Below are 22,456 nucleotides of genomic sequence, written 5' to 3'. Positions count from 1 at the left end.
GGTGTCTCATTCTCAATTCTTTAATCTAGCATCCAGCCCTGGCTGCCCTGTGTTTTCCTTTCTGTGGCTTAAATCAGTTCTTGCAACTATTTCTGCTATTTGTCAGCTTCCAGAAGCCTGATGGAGGTTCTATTTGTCTGTGGCCACCAGGTTTCTATGAGAAGAATTAATCTTCTTAATTCTTACAGGGGAAGCTACTGTAGAAACAGTTCATTAGAACTTGATAACTTGATAGCTTGATAACTAAGGAGATATCCCAGTCAGCAGAGTCCTTGTCACACAAACATCAGGATCCAGCACTCAAGTAAAAAGTTGAGTGCCACAGCATGAACCTTTACTCTCAGCCATGGGAAGGCAGAGGCAAGAGGATCCCTGGGGATTATGGGCCAGTCAGTTTAGCCAAACCCATGAGAAATCTCAAAAATAAGATGAAGATTGATAGAGACACTCTGGCTGTTGACCTCTGACCTGGTGTGTGCACACACACAAATATTCTAACACCAGTGGTCTCAGTGCCATCTCTGGATTATCCATCAGCTCAGAGCATAGAACAGAGACCCTGGCATAGCCTCTCCTTTTGAGTCTTCAGATAAGGCCAACTTCCATCTGCCATGTTATGAGTAGGGAAAGCAAGGTCTAGAAATGAGTTATCCGAAATTGTTCAGCTCACATGTTGTTACCAATTCCATCTAGAACTTCGTAATTCTATCAGTAAATGGGTGGTCACAGAGATGTCCTGATGAAACCTCCCCTGAAGAAACAAAACAAGCAGAGCCAGTTCTAGGACCAGTCATGTCTTTATTAGTATATGCAGCAGCGCCAATGGAGCCCTATCTCATCTACAGAGAACTTTAGTGGATACTCTGGCCACTGGGGCCAGGGATTTTAGCTTTTCTATTGGCAACTGGGACAGGGTAGTGGAAGAGTCTGGAACCAGGAGCAAATGGAGAGATTGCTTGCCACCTACAGGTAGGCACATGAGTTCCCCAGGTAGGTGCCAAGGTGGGTCAGTAAAGGAAGAGAAAAAGCTGCAGATGGTAACAGTCACAGCAATAGAACTGAGCTCATGGGATCAGAAAGACATTTTCTAATGGAAACAACCTGTGTATGGAGTAAGGATATGTGCTAGTACTAACAAAACAGACAAGATATTCATTATAGTTGAAATCATAAAACTTTCCTCCATAAAGAGCTCCCATCATCTTTATCAAGCAAGCTCCTTAGCCTGGAGGACACTACAGTCCAAACTCTGCCTCAGTACCAAGACAACTGTGTTGATTCTTTGGGCATGTAAGGATGTTCTCTGCCCTTTCTTCCTGTGAACAGCACCCAGCCTTGCTCCTTGCATGTGTCCTAGTCAGACTGATAACTGTAGCTTTGTTGTTTTTTCTTATGATAGCCATCCCTCAGACACTTACAGCTAAATGAAATCATGTTTGCTGTATCTAGAAGAAATAGATCTGTTTGTGATTTATGGGGGTGTCTGGCAATAGGGGAGAGGATTTTGGCCAAGTCTGCCTGAGATGTTAGCTTCCTCTGAGAGGGAAGGAGGATGAGTGGTAGGGCTAGGCATAGAGAGCTTAGTAGAGAGGGAAAGATCAAAATGAGACAGGGTTTGAACAGGTAGTCCACGAAGAAAAGGGTCTTGTGTTCTATGTTCAGGTCCAGAAGTTGGATCCCCAGGGCTCAGAACCAGCAAGGCGACCACATGAGAGAACCAAGAGCAGCACCTGTGGCAGCCCCAGCAAGCATGCCCATGGCCAAAGGGGCGCCCGCGCTGTAGCAAGGATCCTCTCTCACTATCACGTGTGTCACACCAGGGCCTATAAGAAGAGCCAAGGGGGTTAGTTAGATTTAACCCCTGTTACCCTAATCCAATCCCTCATTAAGGTATGAAACTTTGAACTCATTCTGCTCTCCAGTCAGAGGAACTGAGACTTTGAGTGCACTTGCCACTGATGTTTAAAGACCATGGGACTGGGGACTATGCTGTAGGAAACCTCAGGATCCCTAGGCGCTTGGGGTTATATGCAATATCTGGGGATGGACACTAGTAACTAAGACCTTGGGAATAGGAAGGAGGTTATTGCTGTTCCTGCAATGGCCACCTGAGGTCGCCAGCAGCACAGGAATGTCATTGCTGAGCAGTCTGGCTGAGTGGGGCAGGCCCTAGGAGGCTGGGAGATCAGAGAGGAAATAGGGATGGCTGTTTTGAATCTCAAGATCCGGAGAGTGCTGGTGGTGGGATTTGGAACATACGTGTGCCCTAAAAGAGCTTAGTGAAGCTTAGTCTTCACTGGTACGTCATGGACAAGGTTTGGTGCAGGATTGTGATGGGCAGATGGGTAGGCTTGTCAGGGGCACTTACCTGCATAAGAAGGCCCATAGTAGCTGCGGACATATGTTGCCTCATGCGCGTTGGGGGGCACCACCTCATAGTAGTCCTGATACGGGCTGTAGACACGTACCTGGGAAGTCCAATCAGGTCAAATGCCCAGGAACTTCCTGGTCTGGGTTTGGTCCTGACCCCTTCATTCTCCTGTAGCCACCCTTCTCCCAGGCACCAGGAAGCTAAGGGAAAAGGCACTACCTCCCCCATAAAATCCATAACCCTTCTCTAAAACTTCAGCCTTCACATCTAGCTCCCAGTGATGCCTTTTCACCTACCTTGGCTTCCTACATTGCTCAAATTTTCCATGGCTCCCAGATCCCCTTTATAGGTCTAACAACTCAACAGTTCCTCTCACTTGGAGAAACCTGATTACTCTCTTAGTCACAGGAAGAGAGAACTATGGCCAAGCCATAGGCATGAATTAAAAGAGGACTGGGGCAAAGGAAAGGAAGAGTAGGGAAAAGAAGGAATTGAAGTAACTATCATCCAGTTCCTACTACAGAGTGGGTCCCAAGGGAGATGTTGTCCTGCATTGCTGTCTGCATAGTACCCAACGCTGTGGGCTGAGGCACAGAGAAGCTGGGAGTGCTGTCTGCTCCTTCAGGTTTCTACCAATCTTCCATAGCCTAGCTCAAAAGTCACCCTCTCCAGGAAGCCCTCCTGGTCTCAGAAGTATTTCTTCCTGGGTTCTCTATGTCTTAGATAGTTCCCTCCTTATCCTTTGTCTTCATCTTTCCAGCCTGCTCCCCAGATGTGTACCACTTAAGGACAAAGCCCTCAGTTTGTGTCACCAGCAGGGAATAGTGCATGACAGGAGTCAGTAAATAAATGCATGATTAACAGTAACTGCCAAGCCAAACCTGCCCCTTTACTCATGGGGTAGCAGACCTGAAGGGGATCACAGCCACCTTGTCTCCTGGGACCTTCCCTTTTAGCCCCCTTCTTGTGTTACACAAGAAGGCTTTACATCAGAATGGCAACTCTCTTTAGAAGTTCTAGCCTGTGGTGGTGGTGCACGCCTTTAATTCCAGCACACAGGAGGTAGAAACAGGTGAGTTGAGGCCAGAGGATAGCCAAGGCTACCCAAAGAAACTCTCTCTCAACAAACAAAAACAGAAAAAAAGGTTTGTATGTGTCCAACTTTACTAACACATACGGACTGTGCTATTTCCCCATCTCACAGCCCTGTTCTTGGTGGAAATGTTCTTGTCTAAATGCCAACACTGTGCACTCAAGCCAAGAAATCATGTGGGCACCTTGATTAAGGGGTTCCTTCTCATTTTTACCCTTTTATGTATGGGAATGCATGTATGCTTGTATAAGTCAGAGGTTGATGCAAGATGCCTTTCTTAATTACTTTCCACTTTATTGTTGAGATAGGAACTTGGAACTTGGTGGTTAACCCGAACTGCCAGGCCAACATTCTATCTCAACCTCCCTGGCACTGAGATTGTAGATAGCATTGCTGTTGCTATTTCCACATGGGTGCTGGGATCTAACTCAGGTTCTCATGTTTTCATGGCAACAACTTTCCTGCCTGAGCCGTCACTCCATTTTTGAAACAGGATTTTGAATGCAACCTAGCTTGGCCTTGAACTCACCGTATAGATGAGGATGACAATGACCTTCTGATCTTCCTGCTTCTACTTCCCAAGTACTCGGGTTACAGGAAGACACCACTAAGCCTGTCTCTAGAACCTTTGCTCTTTGGGGAGAATGGGTGTTTGATACACAGCCCAAGCTACCTTTGAACTCACAATCTTCCTGCTTTGGTTCCTGGGTGTTGGGATTATAGGCGTATACCACCAAACACAGGATTTTCTTTCTTGGGATGTTTCATACTAGCCTTTCACACCAGGTCTCAGAGTTTTACCTTCTCAATATGCTCTTTGACAACCTACTGGCCAATGCCGAGAGAGTAAGCCATTGACTTTAACAACTTGTACACTAGATGATCTTGGTGGGGAGGGGTATTTTTCAAAGGAATTGTTGGGAAGAAAAGTCAGACTCAAGAAGACTGAAGAATTCTTAAGGCGGACGGGAAATCATTATTACATGTGCCTGCCCTGAAGCTTCAGTAAGCTGGCCTCTGAGGATCTAGAGTGGGTGGAAAATACAACCTCATGCCTCTCCAGGGCCCCTGTCCCTACCCTCCAGCTCTTGGGATGCCCAAAAGAAAACTCAGAGCACCTGGCAACAGGCAGGTCACCCCAGAAACAACCTGAACAGAAAGAAGCCTAAGGACTTCTCCTGTGACTCAGCCCCTCTTGTGGGCAGAGACAGTGCTGCCCAATCAGTGAGCTACATGTAAATAACCTCCTGGCCTCATCTAAAACTGTTGTATTCTTAGGTTTATGGTCTTTGAATCCAATTTTTAGGCCTTGTACTTGCAGTCCCAGGCCTCTCTGTTAAACTGAGCAACATTGATCAATCTAAGTAACCTCTCAGAGCATGTTTCTCATTAATCCTGGGAAACTCCAGAAAAACTACATCTATTGGTCAAGTACTCCAGGGCTCAGTTGTTCTGTACACCACAATCACCAGAAGCCTCACCCAGTCCCCAGAATTGGGGATGAACCCAGTGCCTCACACATGCTAAGCATGTACTCTGCCATTGAGACACAAACCTGACCCCAGAAGTTAGTCTTAAACATGCAGATTTCTGGGTTAGGAGTATATATAGTTCAGTGTTACAAACAGTGTTTACACTGAATGGTGGTGGCGCACACCTTTAATTCCAGCACTTGGGAGGCAGAGACAGGTGGATCTCTGTGAGTTCGAGACCAGCCTGGTCTAAAGAGCAAGTTCTAGGACAGGCTCCAAAGCTACAGAGAAACTGTCTTGAAAAACAAAAAACAAAAAAAAGCAGTGTTTGCCTAGCATATGTGAAGCTCCAAGTTCAATTCCTGGCACCACAGAATATTTATATGCATTTATATTTATATTACAGTTCCTAGGCCCCACCCCAGACTTAGGAGGCTCCAGCACATACAGGATACCAACATTCGTTGCTGTCATATAAGTCCCTAAGCAATTCTAAAACACAGCATCAATGAGCAAGAAAAGAGAGTGCAACTGACCATATACTGCCACAAGCTCCCATGTCACATAGCACTAGACCAGGTGCTCTGCTAAGCCCTGGGGACAGAGAAAGAGTTGAGGCCCAGAACCTGTGAGCTGTTCTTCATTGCTGGCCTGACTGAACTCGGGAGACACACCTCTGGGCATATCTGTGCTATTTCCAGAGACTTAACTAAGGAGGAGAGGACCCCCACCCCCATTAGAGATGGGTTTGAATTCCAGGCTAAACAGAAGGGAAATGAAAGAGCCAGCTGGACACTAGTATTTCCCTTTCTCTGGCTGAATGTGAGCAAGCAGCCTCATATTCACATGTGGAGGAGTGTAATCTCAAACTATGAACCAGCATAAATCTCTCGCTCCTTAAATTGCTTCTTGGGAGATGTTTGGTCATGATAAGAAAAGTAAATATAGGCTGGAGAGATGACTCAGCAGTTAGAATTACAGACTGGAGAGATGGCTCAGCTGTTAAGACCACTGGCTGCTCTTCCAAAGGTCTTGAGTTCAATTCCCAGCAACCACATGGTGGCTCACAACCATCTGTAATGAGATCTAGTGCCCTCTTTTGGCCTGCAGGCAGACATGCAGGTAGAACACTGCATACATAATAAAATCTTGAGGAGGGGGAGAGAGGGAAGAGGAGCAGGAGGAAGAAGAAAACTACTATGTCCTGATTCCAAGAAACATCCAGGCCAAGAACAGATCCACTCCCTTCGTAAGACTGCCCCCATCACTGACCACTGACTGTACACCCAGCCCTGTGCTGAGTTTCACTGGGCAGAACCATTGAGTCCTTTCCTTGGAGGAAGTTCCCATTTCAGAGAGTCGAAGCAAACAGGAATAAAATGACTCTGAGGCCAGGTAAAATGAAGCCAGTGCTAAGAACCAGTGACAGTGGACTATGCCCTGAGTGCCTGGAGCTCTGGGAAGTCCTCACTGAGTAGGTGGCAGCCTTTGAGGTAGTTCTTTAAGGATGAGAGTCAGCTGGTCATGTGAACAGAAGCTAAGGGTTTGGGCAACAGAGGACAGAGTATCAGTAGGAGGTGAGAATTACAGCAGCTGCAGCAGAGGGCAGAGCAAGCACAGTGGAGAGGAAGTGTGGCAAGCAAAGCTGGGAGGATACCCTGGGCCTCGAAAGGGGAGCCATTGATGTCCATGAACAGGAAAGGGATGGGACAGGTGACTTTGGAGGCTCATCCTGATGGCCAGAAAGGAGGCAGAATGGCTGAGCTTGCACTTACCCAGATCCGCCTCTCAACCTTACAGGGGTTCCAAGAGAGGGTCGTACACCTGACCTTAGGGCAAACTCGACGGCTCCTGGGTGGGACGGTGGCTCCAGTTGGGGCCTGCTCCAGTCACAAAAACCCAAGAAGGGAGAGGGAGGGAGATGTCAGATGCCCTTTACATCTTAAGAGACTAGGAGGTGTTACCAGGCCCCTACGGGAGTCCTGAGCCAGCTGTTCATGTGCTGGGAGTAGGTCAGAGATGGAGTAAGGGGTGTCAATTACTCAGGAAAAAAGGAACAATGGCCTCCTTCTAGCTCTCCCCTCCCCCGCCACCTGGTTTCAAGCACATGGGATCCAAGTCTCTTTACCCCACAATTCCAGCTTCATCTGTGACTATATCCTCATAAGCCTCTTCCCAGAATTGGGGGGCACATGGAGGCACAAAACACAGGCTACTCCTGCATAGGCTCAGGGACAGAGAAGCCCACAGACACAGATGTGAACATACAGACAGACACAAATACAAAAACAAACACAAGCACCAACTCTAATAAAGCCAGAGCCCAGAGGGATGTGTATCTGGGAAGCAAAGAGAGGGGACATGGAAGACCAGGCAGACGTGAGGTGAGGGGTCAGTACAGCAAGCAGGTGGACAGGCAGAGGAGGAGCAAGACAGCGTCATAGAATCACAAAGTGCAGAACGGTCAGCCCTCATCTCCCTCCTGCTGTCTTTTCAGTATCACTGACTGGCCCTGCCGGAGGGAGGGGAACTTTGGAGCTCAGAGGGTGGTTAGACAACCTGGCTCCTTCCCTCTGATGATTCTTGGTCTTCCTTCTAGCTTCTCACAACCACCTCCCACCTGAAAACCCAAGGCAGCCCCCAATGTCTGACCGCAGCCTCAGGAAAAGGCTATTCCTCTAACTAGACTTTGAAACCCTTCACGACCTGACCCTGATGGGCTCAGAGGTCATCTCACCAATGCCACTCCCTCCATGGTAAACCTTCCAACCAGGCTAGACTCCAGCCCTTAGAGTGTGCAAACATGCACACGTGCATCCGTCTTCCCTGCCTTTGTTCACACATCTCCTACCAATGTCAGCTTCCTCACTAAGTTTACTAACCAAGTCTCCAGTGAAGGCTCCTCCAATGACTTAAGATTGTGAGACTCTGAAAGAGTCCTTTTCCCCTTTCTAAACCTTGGCTTCCCTGTCTGTAAAGTGGGTTAATATACCAACTGCTACCAACCTCAGTCCTTGTTGGAGGATGAAATGACATAGCCCTGCCAGGTAATTAGCATAGTGTCTGGGCTTCAGCAGGTGGATATACTCAAGAGGGTTTCTAACTATCTGTCTCCTCTGCTACTTCCCAGTGGACACTCTCCAGGTGAGAGAAGTCTCAGCTGTGTCAGGCAAAAACAGCAAACATAGATTGTAGAGTCTGGCAGGTGAGAGAGCCCACAGTGAGCCTCGGGCAATGCTTCAAACTCTCACTTCCACCAATCACTAAGCACTCTCACCTGCATCTCCTAAATATCTGTGCTCCTCAGCCTGTCAGCCTGCAAGACTTAACCCAGATCTTCAGCCTGTTGCAGGGAGACTGGCTCCAGCTAACTGGTCCCTGGGTATTCACTCTCACCTCCTACTGTCCACTCCCTGCCTTTTTCTGCTTGTTTTTGAGACAGTCTGGCTCTCTGGTCCAGGCTGACCCCAAGTTTGGAGTTGTCTTGTCTCTGCCTCCCAAGTGCTGGGATCACAAGCACACACTGTTCCACCAGCTCCAGGGTGGCTTTTTGAAAATACAAATCTGACACTGCAGAGAAGGCTAAGTTAGTAAAGTGCTTAAGCATAAGAACCTGACTTTCACCTCTAGAATCCATGTAAAAAGCAGGCATGGTGGCATGTGATAGCAAACACAGGAGGATCCCTGGGGCTTGTTGACTAGCCAGCCTAAGCAAACTGGTGAACCCCAGGTCCCAGCAAGCCCTGTCACAAAATAAGGTGATGGCTGAGGGAGGCAGAGGCAGGCGAATCTCTGTAGTTCAAGGCCAGTCTGGTCTACAGAGGGAGTCTCAGGACAGCTAGGACTGTTACACAAAGAAACCCCGTCTCCAAAAATGAAAAACCAAAAAAATAAAGTGATGGCGTTGAGGAAGGTTGCCCTCTGACCTCTACACATCTGTGCACACACCCACAAATACATGGGCACGCCACACATATAAGTAGATTAGCACAAAGGCTTTAAAAGACAGATGTGGTCTGGTCAGCCCATTCTTTCCTTTTGCTTAAAGACTGTCAATGGCTTACTGAGACTCAAAGTGATACTCTAAGTAAAATAAATAAATAAATAAATAACCAATATTCTTAACACAAGGCACAGACCTGAATCCCCAGCTGTCCTTCTCCACCACCCCTCACACCATTACCTGGACTTCAGCCAATCTGACAATGAACTCTTTCAGGCCTTTGCTCATACTGGTCCCTCTTACTTGGAAAGCTGTCTCCTTCACCATAGTCCCACCTTTCACCCGATTTATGTTTATCCTTCAAGTTTCATCTTCAAATGAACTCACATCTGGATCAGACAACCAAAAGGATCACATACTGAATGCCTCTGCATTCAGTATTCATTCAGTATTCATTCATTCAGTGGTGGCTAATATCAAAATGGAATCATTAATTAATTAGTTGTTTTATATCTGGCTCCTTCTAGACTGAGTGCAGGAGGGTAGAGCCTACATCCCTTGGTTTACTTCCGGTCCCTGACCCCTGGCATGGTGCCCAATACACAGTAAGATGTATATCTGTTGTGTGAATGAATGAGCCTCAACCTTAACCATCTGCAGAGAGGGAACACTAACTCCTCTCTCTTCACAGGACTGTTCTGAGAAGCATCATGATAACACATGCATCCCTCTTTTCTATCTTCTATGCAACCCTCCAGTGAGTCCTCCTGGAGGCTTCTCTTCCTCCCTCCTGGGAGTACCTGCTGACTCCTCCCTTCTCCACAGGGGACTCCAGGGGGCTGAGTCTGCATGAATCTCTCTGTTCTAGACTGAACTAATAGGCAGAGACCGAGTCTGAGTGACCCATGATTCCATGGCATGTAAGACAGAGAGAAGAGAGTAGGGGCTCACCGGGGTAGAATTCGCTTCCAACAATGCTGTCTTCCATGCTCTGCAAAGCAAAACCCACCGAATCATGAGGAAAGATTTGCAGGGTAGACATATGGGGCTCCCACCTTGTAGATGTTCATCCCCAACCCGGCCCCTAACCCCCACCTCTCCCAACTCTCAGGTAGACAAAAGCAATTGCTCTACTGCTCTAGTCACATGGATGGGCCCTGAGGTAAGCTAATAACTGTTATTGGTTGAGTTTGGTTTTTGGTTTGTTTTTTGTTGTTTTTGTTTTTATGAGACAGGGTTTCTCTGTGTAGCTTTGACTATCCTGGAACTCTCTCTGTAGACCATGCTGAACTCAAATGCATAGATCTGCCTGCCTCTGCTTCCCGAGTGGTTAGGATTACAGGTGTATGCCATAACTACCTGGCGAGCTAATAACTCTTAGTCCAGCCTCTTCCCCTCATTTATCCCAGTTGAGTTGTGGGGGCATCTTAGGGGCCTTCTGAGTCTTGCATGTCTGAGTAATGCTCTGCCTGCAGCCCATCTCCACATTTCAACTTGCACAGTTTCCCAAACCATGACCCAAGCCTCCAGAATGCCCAGTGAATACAGGACAATTGGGCCTTTGTTGATTGTCATGGCATCTGGCTAGGGTGGACAAGGCAGCTCTATGCTATCTGCCCAGATCTTGATTGTCCCCACAAACACACACCCATCTCTTTCCTTCTTCTCTAGGCAGAGGCCCCGCTGTTCAGGCTGAGGGTGGGAAGAGAAAGAATGTAAGGGGATAGATGGCACTGAGGAGATCGCCCTCAGACTCCCAAGATGGGCTGCCTTGCTTGCACACTGCCAGTTGCTTTCTGACAGCAGGACCATGGCATCTCTTCGAAGAGGCTCTTTTGAGATGCCACTGGGTATGCCTGCTCCTTTCAGTTAGCCCAGGTAAGGGATCACTTCACAGACTGCCTAATGTCAGGGGCCCAGCACTCGAAGCAGGCGTGCCTCAATTTCTGAGTTCTCTGTGTATGTGCCAATTACCAGGAGTTATATCGCTGTCCTCTGCTCAGCCCATATGATAAAACCTTGCTAACTGGTCTTAATTCCCTTTCAGGTTGCATCCAAAGATCCCACTCCACATATCCCGTGAATCCACTCACATGGCATCATCCCGGGTCTCTGCACACAGGTGTAGGCGTGAACCCTCCCGTAGGTTCACTGTCAGCAGACCGTCTCGGCTCCTGCCCTCTGGGGGCTGCACATCTGAAAGAAGACACATATACATGAAGATTCCAGAAATAGGTCCTAGCTATTCCTACTCCAGGAAACCACACCCAATGATAGGGGCTTACTTCTTGGGGTCCTATTTGCTAACTTCTGATCCCGCATACTTTTTTGTGAGTCTGCTATACCCTCCAAACACTTCCAACCTTTTCATATTACTGGCTTCCTATAGCGTCTCTCAGTTACTGTATTATGCTATGGCTTCAGTCTTGGTTAAAGCATTAAATTCACTGTGTAACTCTAGGTCAGTTACATCACTTCTCTGAGCTTTCTTAATTCATCTTCGTCCACTCTCTAGTACCTGTTGGGAGCCACCTGGAGGCACAGGTGGTCCTGCAGTTTGGAGGTAGCCATGTGGGGCTGAGCACCCCTGCCTGCACCCTTGCCTGCACATGCTCAGACCAGCAGAATGGCATTAACCAATCAGGACAGCGTTCAAGCCGCTCCACCGTTTAAAAGCAGCTGCCTCGGGGCCCAACGCTCTCTCTCTAAGCTTTCTCTCGTCCCTGTTCTATCGTCCCTTCCCCCAATTTTCCTCAAGGGAATGCTCCAAATAAAGATGTGACCAGAGAAGGAATTCTCGTTTTTGGTGGGGTTCATTCCTGCTGGACAGGATGGCGCCCCGCAACTGGTGCTCGAAACCCCGGACGCTGAGGGACCCTGACAACTACGCCGGGGGACCCTGAGAAAGCCCGGGAGAAAAAGCCAAGATCAGACACCAGCACAGAGAGCCTTGAATTTCAGAACTCTGAGAACATGGAGCGGTGAGTGACGTCGGTTGAAATCCCCAGAAAGGGGAGGAAAAGAAATGTAAAAAGGAATTTCAAAGGATAGGCCTAAAATAGAAAAGAAAATACAAAAAAAAATCAAAGTTAAGGTATCTGAAAGAAGGTACAGAAAGCAACGGGGAAGAAAAATCCCTTAAGTTCAGTGCAGGAGGAATGTAAACAGCAGCAAAAAAGGCGAGGTAACTAAGGCGGGACTTTGAGGACGATGGGGTACGGGAGACCGCGGCTTCCGCTCCCTCTCCGTCCACCTGCGTACTCGCTGATAAGAGACTTGGAGGCAACAGTCTCGTAGGGAGGCGAACTTGATCACTGCCTTCCCTGTTCTTAAAGAGCCACAGAGCTTTTGGAGGTGATTTTCGCCTAATTTTGATAAGAGAGCTCAGTCTCTGGCTCTCACGTACAAAAAACTTTAATTTTTGACTGAGAAAGACAAGCTGCTTGATCATGCTGAGAGTGCTGGCGGCAGCCGGCCCGCCTTTGAGCGGTAATGCCTGATTAGAAACACGGAAGTGGGCCAGGCACGGTGGTGCACACCTGTAATCCCAGCTACTCAGGAGGGAGACGCAAAATTGCACTCTCCAGTGCTAGCTCGTTCGGGAGGCGTGGCCATGCTAACCAGTTGCTGGCGGGAAATTTGCTGGAGTCCGCAGAGGCCTGCGAATAGCCAGGTCGCGGGCGGGCTAAAGTCCGTGTGACATCAGAGGCCTTCTGGCGGGGCTATGGTTTTTGGAGGACTTTTTCAGCACCTGAGCGGACTCGCCTGACTGAGGCGGAAGCTGCGTGGTGAGCAGCGGCGCCATAGAAGGCAAAGAGGAGCTGAATCGGCTCTGCGGAAAAACTGTGTTTCCATAGCAACATGGGCGAGCGGGGAGGTGAGTTCCCAGAGAACGGGGCTCTGCGCGCGGGCGGACCGGGCAGGAGAAGCCCCTCCACGGGTGGGCGGATGCCCCCCCTCGCCGGAGCTTGAAAAAGACTCACAGCCGGCGGTGCGAGTTCATTGCCTGAGGTGAAACGGCGAGCCCGCGCACGGCCCGGGGCGGGGCCATGCGGAGCGCGCCATAATGGGCTTCAGAGGCGGAGCTGTGGCAGCCGCCGCTGTCCGCTGCTGCCGCCGCCCTCAGCCAAGGTCGCCAAGAATTTAGTCAGATAAAAACATTTGTCGCCAAAAATTCAGTCAGATAAAAACATTTATCCCCCCAAACATCGCCCCTTTGTCAGCAGGAAGTAGCCAGATGATCGACGTCCATTCTCCCTCAAAGAACTGGTCCTAATTATCATAATAAAGGCGCGTCAACCTGGTTATCATTACCTATTGCCCCTGGCAACGGATGAAATAAACAATGTTACCTAGAGGTTTTTCCATCTAAATAGGGGAGCTGGAGAGATGGCTCAGCGGTTAAGGGCATTGCCTGCTCTTCCAAAGGTTATGAGTTCAATTCCCAATGACAACTGCTTTGGTTTTTAAACAATAGAGGGGGACTACACTACCAGTGACAGCTTCCCCCAGAGAAAGGATTTCTCTTGCATTCTATACACTTAATTTTTAATTCAAAATTTTGCTGGTACAGGCAAACAAGATTTGCTTTTTGAAACAGAGACCTGCAGATCTCTAAGTTCAAAACCAGCCTACTTCCAGTACTGATTGTGCTGAATTTTTACACTGAGAGTTTTTAATACTCTTAAATGTTAATTTGGGAGGAGAGTTTTGTTTATGTTTTTCTAGGAATGCTGACATACATCTGGATGCCAGCGAGACCGACCAGAGAGATAAAGAAGATGACCCAGTGGATGCTGAGTGTCCTGCTGTGGAAGATTCATGCGGAGACAGCAGAGATGACCTTCTGGGCGGTGTCAAGAGCAGCTGTTTCACGTTATCGCCTTGAGCAACACCCTGTGCATCTCTTAACAATTTTCTGACTGACTCTATTCTGCCTTTCTCCCTCCTTGGAGATGGGTGGGAGCAGAGATATCCTTGGCATGCTGCGTCTAGGTGGGGACCAGATTGGAAAATAGTTTTGCCTTATTGCTCTTAAAGACAATAATTAGGGGGAGATGTTGGGAGCCACCTGGAGGCACAGGTGGTCCTGCAGTTTGGAGGTAGCCATGTGGGGCTGAGCACCCCTGCCTGCACCCTTGCCTGCACATGCTCAGACCAGCAGAATGGCATTAACCAATCAGGACAGCGTTCAAGCCGCTCCACCGTTTAAAAGCAGCTGCCTCGGGGCCCAACGCTCTCTCTCTAAGCTTTCTCTCGTCCCTGTTCTATCGTCCCTTCCCCCAATTTTCCTCAAGGGAATGCTCCAAATAAAGATGTGACCAGAGAAGGAATTCTCGTTTTTGGTGGGGTTCATTCCTGCTGGACAGGATGGCGCCCCGCAAGTACCTGCAGGTATTTTATCTGGACTAACCTCTGGAGTACAGCACAGGTAGGAACTCAACCAAGGACCAGTTTCTTAACTCATAGCTAACTGACCTGCAGTTGGCAAAGGCCCAGAAGTAGTGCTTGTGGGAGCTGTCCAGAAGCAACCAAAAACCTCCCAATTGTAGACCTCAGATACAGGAAAAACCATGACCATGGACAGAGTTCCACCAGAGAAGTGTTTCTGCTCACCATGACACTCTTGGCCGACCTTTATGTCTCGGACATTGAAGTGGATAAGCACACGGTCCTCCTCGTCCTGTGCCGTCTCATCATGGTAGTAACCCAGCGTGCCGTCCAACCACAGAGCAAACCAATTCCACTTCCAGCGGCGGAGGATGGAGCCTGCAGGATATTCCAGGCCCACTGGGGAAGCTGAACTCTGACCTTGCTAGGGGCAAGATTCCCAGATAGGCTTCCCAAATCCCCTCAGTTCTGCTTCCATCACCATCACTTCTTTCTTGTCTGTCTACCCTCTAAAATTGAGGACAAGGCCTCTTCTGTATTTCTCATCCCTGCCAGCCACTGCCCTGACACACAGTAGAGGCTCAACTGTGACGGGCCACTCATACCAACTTGTGAAAGCTTCCAAGAAAAGCCCAAGTCTCTTCAAAGGAAAATTCTCTCCCTACTGGAAGCCTCTATTTTGTTTCTTATCTCTGGTTTGAGTTAGTCATTTGTCTCTGCCTCTTGGACCACATGGGGGACCTACATCTCCCCACAGGTTCTAAAACCCAAAAGGACTGGTGTCTGTCAAACCAAATGAACTAAAAATGGACAAGAAAAAGGACCATGGGGGTTCCTATCCCAAAGATCTCCAAGACAATTCTTCAGTTTACAGCATTGGGGGTGACTGGGAGGGACTACTGTGACATTTTACGATGGAAATGGTAATAGGATGTACAAAACATTAGAGGGCTTCTTAGCCAGGTGTGGAGGCTCACACCTATAGTTCCAGCACTCGATAACTGAAGGGAATTCAAGGCTAGTCTGAACTACTGAGTAAGACCCATCTCAGAGAAAATAAATAGAATTAGGCATGGTGGTACATGCCTGTAATCCCAGCACTCAGGTAGTGGAGACAGGAGTTCAAGGTTATATTTGACCACATAGTGAGTTTGAGGTCAACTAGGGCTATATGAAACTTTATATTCCCTCAGTGCCTCACAACACCCCCAAAAGAGGGCTTCTTAGAGCTATGGCTCTGAAAACGAGGTGTGTCTAACTTTGTCTGGGCCTTGATCTGTGTCCCACCTGGGTTGGGATGCTATGGACACACAAGGCTTAGTTTGTACCCCAAGGAATGCACAGTTCAGAGTCTAGGGCCAGCCTGGGATGGGGAAGGGAGGTGGGAATAATGACAGGTGAAAACAGCGGTATTATCAGTTAGTGTGGGCACTGAGCAGGGAGCCTCTGACTCAGCTTAATGCTGCAGGGGCAGAGGGGGTTCCTCAAACGAAGGAAATCTAGTCTGCCTAGAAGAGTACAGTTTTGCTAAACAGCCAGAAATGGGAAGAGCGTGAACAAAGAGTAGACCAGAAGGTTCTGGTGTAGGGAGAAAGGTCTGCCATGATGTGTAAACTAGTGTCCCTCCTTCCCATCCCGCCCCAGAATCAGGCACAAGGCATACAAGGACTTGACCCAGCAACACTCACTCTGTCTCCACAGCCAGCCACCCCTCACCAGGGCCATTTCTTCAAGAGGACTTTCCAGGGTGGAGTCCGGTGGGACCTGTCAGAAAAGCCAGAACACACAAACCTCACAATTCAATGCAGCTCCTGAGAATGAAGCTCCCAGCCCTACCCTCCCTAGAACCATGCAAAGTTGCCTTAGTCAACAAACATAGGCCAGGCACCTTCCTCCCCACCCCACAAGGCTCTGCTCCTGCAGAGAATGGGCACACTGTCCCACTGGGGTCAGCAGGCAGCCATCCAATAGGACAGGGTGGGGATGAGAGCCAGACTAGGCTCAGTTCCAGACCTTGCTAAGTCCCTGCTCTATGAATGGCACAGGTAAGGATTGAGTGAGGAATTCTTAAAGCTCATCAAGTGTTAGAAAATGGGACCAGCACAAAGTGTCAGAGTTAGGGCAATGAATTTCCATGATAGAAGAGCCTCCTTCACATTGGAACCCCACAGGGGCTGTGTGCTTGATACACTTCTCTGCCTTCACCCATTATCTTACTTCAGCTTCCCAATTATTCGTGCCTTCATTCCTATTTTAAAAACAGAGAAACTGGGGCTTGCAGAGGTCCAACCTACATAGACCTCCTTGATTACGAAGCAATGGAGCCAGTATCCACACCCAGTCATTTCAGCTTCTCTTCAAGAGCTTTTAAAAGATGCAGTGCCAATAAGGTGTAGTGGCATAGCCTTTAATCCTATCAATTGGGAGACAAAGGGAGGCAGAGTTCTGTGAATTATAGGCTAACTTGGTCTACATAATGAGTTCCAGGCCAGCCAGAGTTACTCTGTCTCAAAAAGCCAAAACCAACCAAATAAAAAAAACCACCACACGGTATGCAGGATCAGGCCTACGCAGAATCATAAGTGTATGTGTGGGACAAGCACGTCTAGTCTTTAAAGACAAACCCCGCCCTCGCTCCAAAAGGCAGCGTTTGCCAGCCACTGCAAACCTCCCCAGACCAGCCCTGTTAAATGGAGACCTTTATTTTACTTTACAGGTGGTCGAACAGAGGTGAGAGGGGCAAGTGGCACACCCTTGTATGTGGTGGAGCTTAGATTAGATGGAGTCCAGGTGCCTTTTATAGAGGACGACTTATTTACTACGAGAAGGCGCCTCTGCCCTTCCCCCACCTGCTCAACTAGGGCTGGCACACCGAGAGTGGAAGCCTTAGCGTCTTGTGTTTCTCCTCTAGCTCATTCTCCTCTCCAAGGTCTGACACAGATCTTACAGTCAGAAGCACACTCCCTCTCAAATTCCCCTGGATGCACCCACCTGTGCACACCTGTTGCCGAAACTGCTGCCACAAAAGCCCGCTACTGGAGGAAGCTGCTCCCCTAGCCAGTTGCACCTATGCTTTGCGTACCTCAGAGGGCGTGAGGCTTTGCACTCCCCAGGCTATGCCTGGGACCCAGCTACCCTCAGGCCCCGCCCTCTAGTTCCAACTCAATCCCAGGGAGGGGGCGTGGCATGGAAAAAGTCAATGACCGAGACAAGCTGGGATTTGTAGTCTGCAGAGCAGACTACTTATTTGTAGTCCGCAGAGCAGAACAGTCTAGAGTATCAGTCCTGTGCTAACCCCAGAAGGGGTAAGAGGCTACACATATACTTTTATTTTCTTCCTTTCTGTTTTTCTTTTTTGTTTTGAAACAAGGATCTGCTTGTATTTCTAGGCCTGCCCTTCAAATGGTCTGCCTGGGCAGCTGGGACTACAAGTGTGTACCACCACACCCAACTTAATTTTCTATTAACACATTTATTTGTTTGCTTACTTTTCATAAAATTCTTTTTCTCATTTGGTACTAGATTCCAGGACCTGCTAAGTACTGATCTACACTCCGTCCTTGACATAAAGTACTTTCTCTTAAAAATGTGTGGGTGGCCGAGCAGTGGTGGCGCAGCCTTTAATCCAGCACTCAGGAGGCAGAGGCATGTGGATCTTTGAGGCCAGCCTGCCTGGTCTACAGAGCAAGTTCCAGGACAACCACGGATATACACAGAGAAACCCTGTTGTTAGTAAAGCACTTGCAAACATGACACGGAACTGAGTTCAGATCCCCAGAACCACATTTTAAAAGTTGGTATGGCAGTCCCAATGAGAAAGGGATGGGTGGATCCCTGGACTTACTAACCTTCCAGCCTCACCTGATCATAAATATTAAGCCACGTTGTCTCAAGAAAGGTGGGTGACTACCTCCACACGCACATGTATACTCATTCACCCCACCTCCACGTAAAAATAATAAGATCATTAAAAAAGAGGGAGAGAGAAATGTGTAGCTTGAAGTCTGGCCTGTAATCTTTAAGAGGAAGAGGCAAGTGCTAGAGGCAGGAGGATTTTCAAAGGTCAAGACCAGTCTGATCTAAGAGAGAGTTCCCGGACTACATAATAAGACCTTGTCTCAAAACCAAGAAATTTTAAATGAAAACGAAAAGAATGTTCAGCTTAAAGTCTCATTTTGAGAAGAGAGTCAGAAAGATAGAGAGGATGAAGAGATATGTCTCGGGGGTTGGAGAGATGGCTCAGTGGTTAAGAGCACCACCTGCTATTCCAAAGGTCCTGAGTTCAATTCCCAGCACCCACATGGTGGCTCACAACCATCTGTAATGAGATCTGGTGCCCTCTTCTGACCTGCAGGCAGAGCACTGAGGATACTGTATACATAATAAATAAATAAATAAATCTTTTAAAAAAAAAGAGAGAGAGACATGTCTCAAAGGGCTCCAGCCAAGTATGATTGCTGCTGGACAAACTGCCTCCATGATACTCAAGGACAAGACATTAAGTTCAGCAGAAGCTGGGCCTGATTGTACAGATCTATAATCCCCAGATACCTGGGAGGCTGAGAAGCAGGAGGATCACAAGTTCGAGGCCAGCCTGAGCTACAGAATGAGTTCAAGACCAGTCTGGGCAACTTTCTCAGTGAGAGAACTGTGTTGTTCTAGAAAACAAACACCCTCCTGAAACCTGAAGATTGAACACCCTTGTCCCAGTTTAGACCCTTGGCCGTGTGTCCCATGGAAAGACTCCAACTCCTTTACAGACTGAAGAAAACAATACCCTCTGGAACAAAATTAATTGGAAATTATACTTAAATCAAACAAAGTCTGTGTGTCATGGTCGACATTTGGGAGGCTGACATAGTAGGATTGGGAATCCCAGACTAGCTTTGACTACACAGTAAACTACATAGTAAAGCTACCCTGGGCTACAAATTAGATTTCTCACCACCACCTCACAAAATCTGTGAACAAATTATACACACACACACACACACACACACACACACACACACACACACACACACACATGTATTTAGCAGAAAGAAGTCAGGCTTTGTCCTGGTTGGTTTTTTGGAGGGTTCTTGGGCAGCAGGAGCCTACCTTCTCAGTCTATCCCTGATTCCCAGTCTACTGGAAGAGACTGGAGGAAAAGGAATCAATGCAAAGGGTGTCTTAACCAGGAGAAAGTTTCCCTCTTGGCCCTAGATGTTCATAAAGGCTTCCCAGAGGAGGCTGAGGAGTCTTGAAGGCCAGTAGCATTTCCCCTGTGTGGATCTAAGAACCCTACATAAGTGCTGGTAGAAAATTCAGGGGTCTTCAGTATGTTTAGAAGATGAATGGGGGATGGGGAAATGTGAATTGGAAGGGACAAAGCTACAGAGTTGCCAGGATATAACAAGGATTGGGTGGCAGCCTAAACATTGTGGTATTGTGACTACCTGGGTGAGATACATTCAAGACAGGATGCTATATCACATGGTTGTAAGGTCCCAGGGCACAGTGGTTTTGGATCAGGGGTTGGATTTGAGGAAGAGAAATATTTTATCGCCTGGATCTGCCCTTCTAGGGTCACTACTTTGACTAGCTCAGTCCAAAATCCCCACCTATGTGGAATTAGACAGAGAATGCCAGAGACCAGAGTTTCACCTGTTTGGAAAAGGCCACCACCCCAACTCCCTTCTGTCCCAGAGAACTCCTCCTTACCGGAGTTGCAGGGCTCATAGTTTCTGTTGGTCAGAGCAGCATTCCCAAGAAGGTTCCAACAGTAGGGCTCTGGTCTTCAGCCTCAGCGATAAGGAGATCAGGAAAGAGCTACCTGAAGGGAGAGGCAGGGAGGGCCACACTAGCCCTAAAGACTAGCCCTCGGGTCCAGTTCACTCCCCGACTTTCCTGACTGGGATCTCCTCTGCCCTTCAGTTCCTGGGTAAGTCACCTGGTGATTCCAAGGTGGTGTTGACCTAGGTCTCCAAAATAGACTTGGGAGGAGAGTGGGAGGGAGACGACGGGGAATGAGGGTCAGGGCGAGCTTTCTGAGGCCTAGAAGACTGTGCCCATCACCCCAGCCTTGACTGTACAGCCAGGCTCTGTAAGCCTTCTTTCCACCCCAGAGCTCCAGCCCTTCCGTGCAGTGTGTGCCTCTCTGGGGGATTTACCACAATAGATCCTCTTAGCCAGCTGCTTATCCCCCTTGGCAGTCCTAGGAACCACACCTTCCAAACCTCCCTGCTTTTCATCTAATGCCTTCAACTCATTCTCTAGTCTCTGGAAAGTCCCACCCTACCCAGTTCTAACTTTTCTGTTCCCTATAGCCAGGATGGAAAGAGGGAGGGAAAGAGAGGAATGGAAAAAAAGGGGAGACAGGAGGTGGAGGGAAGGAGGAAAGAATAGACAGATATGGGGAGGAAGGGAGACAAAGAGCTATCTCGAAGCTTTGGCTGGTTAAATTGCTAAAACACTGTGATAATTGCTAGTACTGTTTTTGATAATGAATTTTGTTCTCATTTAGATGCTCCTTTTGAAGTTCGCTTTCCTGGACATAAACAAAGGTTTGGGAGTAGGGTGATCTGACTCCCCCATTAGTAGCTCCCTTGCTGCTCTGGCTGCCAGGAGAAAACAAAATAAAATAAACAAACAAACAAAAACCGAGTCAACAACCAGGAGGAGAACCCTTACGCCACTGCAAGCTGGTCTTGAAATCTCCATAGTTGGCTTGAAAAAAAGTGTGCAGGATAACAGCTGATGACGCCAAGTCCAGAAAGCGGATTCAGCTCAGACTGCTTCCAGTGGTTTGGATTACAAGACTTGAACCGGCTGCGACTGTCTGTGTCCACCCATGCAAGAAGGAAACGCGCCACCTGGTGGCCATATGGAGGGACTGCTGTGACTGTCCTCCAGAGGCAAAGGTGTGATTGGTCCAAAAGTAAACCTCCATGGCAGTGACTGGTACTAAGCAGACCAGGTGATGATGGATCCAAACATGAGGACTCTGGCTGTATAAGGGGGTCACTCAGGCTCCTCTAGTTACCTAAAGGCCCATCCCTTCTCTGGTGTTGCACATGAAGCCTGATAGAAATCTTCTCCCAGTTTCTTAGCTACTGTCAGCAGTACATGTCAGCTAATAACATAAAGGAAGAAACTGCCAGGCCACGAAAGTGACAAGGCAGTCAGCTATTTGGCAGCTGAAGAAGAGCAGCTGAACATTTCTAGAGTGGCCAGGGTAGGAAGAAGGGTGACAGAAACAGAGAGATGGCAAGGAGAGCTGAGACTGGGCAGGAGCAAAGGCTGTGAATGGCCCTGTTCATGGAGGAGTTCCAGAGAGCTGTGAAGTCTTCAGGGCTGAGGATCTAAGACACCTCAGGTCAGCTGTAACACTGACTGCTTTCAAGGGCTGAGGATTCCTAGTGAATAGGCCTGCCTCAAAGCTGAAATGCCAGCCACAGCCAGAGACTGAGGAATCCCAGCTTCCTAAGTCTTCACAAAATCTGTAAGACTTGTGGGGCTACATGTCCCAGTACCAGAGGCATTCAGGAAGACTGTGACACTACAGGGTGCCACCTGCTGCTGCCCCCACCTACCTACCTCCAGGCAAACTTTAGGGAAATACAGAGCTGCCAGACATCAACATTTGAAGGTGTCTCCTTGTCTACCCTATGATTTCTATCTTAGTGGAACAAAAGGACCCTGTAAGTTGATTGGGGAAGAAACAAAAAAAGCCAGGGAGAGTCAGGAGGGGAAAGAATGACCCTTAAAGGAGTAAGTCACAAAACAATACCACACCAGTTTGGAATTATGATTAGTAAAAGGGTTATTTATTTAAAGGGAAAAACTTACAGATCACCGTCCTAGACAACAGCCTCCTGCACGACCAGGAAAAGTGTCTGGTAGCCAGAAGCAGAGTCCAAAGCAAGAGAGGGAGCATGCGGCTACCACTGCTTTTTCAAGTCAGGGAGACCACGCCCTAGTGGGCTGATATCTTAAAGGCTATTGGTTGAAGGAACGGAAGGAGCTCCTGCAGCACCTCCCCCTTTTGTTTAAGTAAGAGAGTTCTAAACCTACTACAAAATTATATACAATAAGAACAAATCTCCTATTCTAACTAGCTTAAGTCTTGTATAATAAATAACTTGGCCAAGTCATGAGAGGAAAGTAACTATATTTATCTAGTCTTCAACCCCATCGAAGAAAGG

At 48.2% G+C, this 22,456-nt stretch overlaps 2 protein-coding genes and 1 pseudogene across 6 annotated transcripts in view; 2 read left to right on the top strand and 1 right to left on the bottom strand.

Annotated features, from left to right (window-relative positions):
• The window catches only part of Rab6a (RAB6A, member RAS oncogene family), a 56,509-nt gene extending 45,153 nt beyond the window's left edge, over positions 1-11,356 (top strand). The window contains exon 8 of the transcript XR_007231047.3: positions 10,927-11,356. The gene's annotated coding sequence lies outside the window, so the exon portion shown is untranslated. The remainder of the gene's footprint in view (positions 1-10,926) is intronic.
• Plekhb1 (pleckstrin homology domain containing B1) lies at positions 779-22,295 on the bottom strand. 5 transcript variants are annotated; one of them, XM_048429760.3, is made up of 9 exons: positions 22,101-22,295; positions 19,974-20,085; positions 15,959-16,034; positions 14,496-14,648; positions 10,973-11,075; positions 9,831-9,870; positions 6,712-6,816; positions 2,369-2,468; positions 779-1,823 (listed from the first exon to the last, which is right to left on the bottom strand). In XM_048429760.3, exons 2-9 carry the CDS (start codon positions 19,989-19,991, stop codon positions 1,687-1,689), a joined length of 732 nt encoding a protein of 243 aa, XP_048285717.1. In that variant the 5' UTR covers positions 19,992-20,085; positions 22,101-22,295; the 3' UTR covers positions 779-1,686. The 5 variants fall into 5 exon arrangements, with proteins under 5 accessions (XP_048285717.1, XP_048285716.1, XP_048285721.1 ...); XM_048429759.3 differs by lacking the exon at positions 22,101-22,295 and adding an exon at positions 20,943-21,075; XM_048429764.3 differs by lacking the exons at positions 6,712-6,816; positions 22,101-22,295 and adding an exon at positions 20,943-21,067.
• LOC148121574 (Nuclear RNase P) lies at positions 12,708-12,897 on the top strand (annotated as a pseudogene).
• Positions 22,296-22,456: the final 161 nt, after the last annotated feature.

Source organism: Myodes glareolus, chromosome 7 (assembly GCF_982192425.1).
Source record: "Myodes glareolus chromosome 7, mMyoGla1.1, whole genome shotgun sequence".
In the NCBI taxonomy this organism is placed as follows: Eukaryota; Metazoa; Chordata; class Mammalia; order Rodentia; family Cricetidae; genus Myodes; species Myodes glareolus.
Note: the sequence above shows the minus strand (reverse complement) of the source record. Positions and strands in the feature narration are given on the sequence as shown.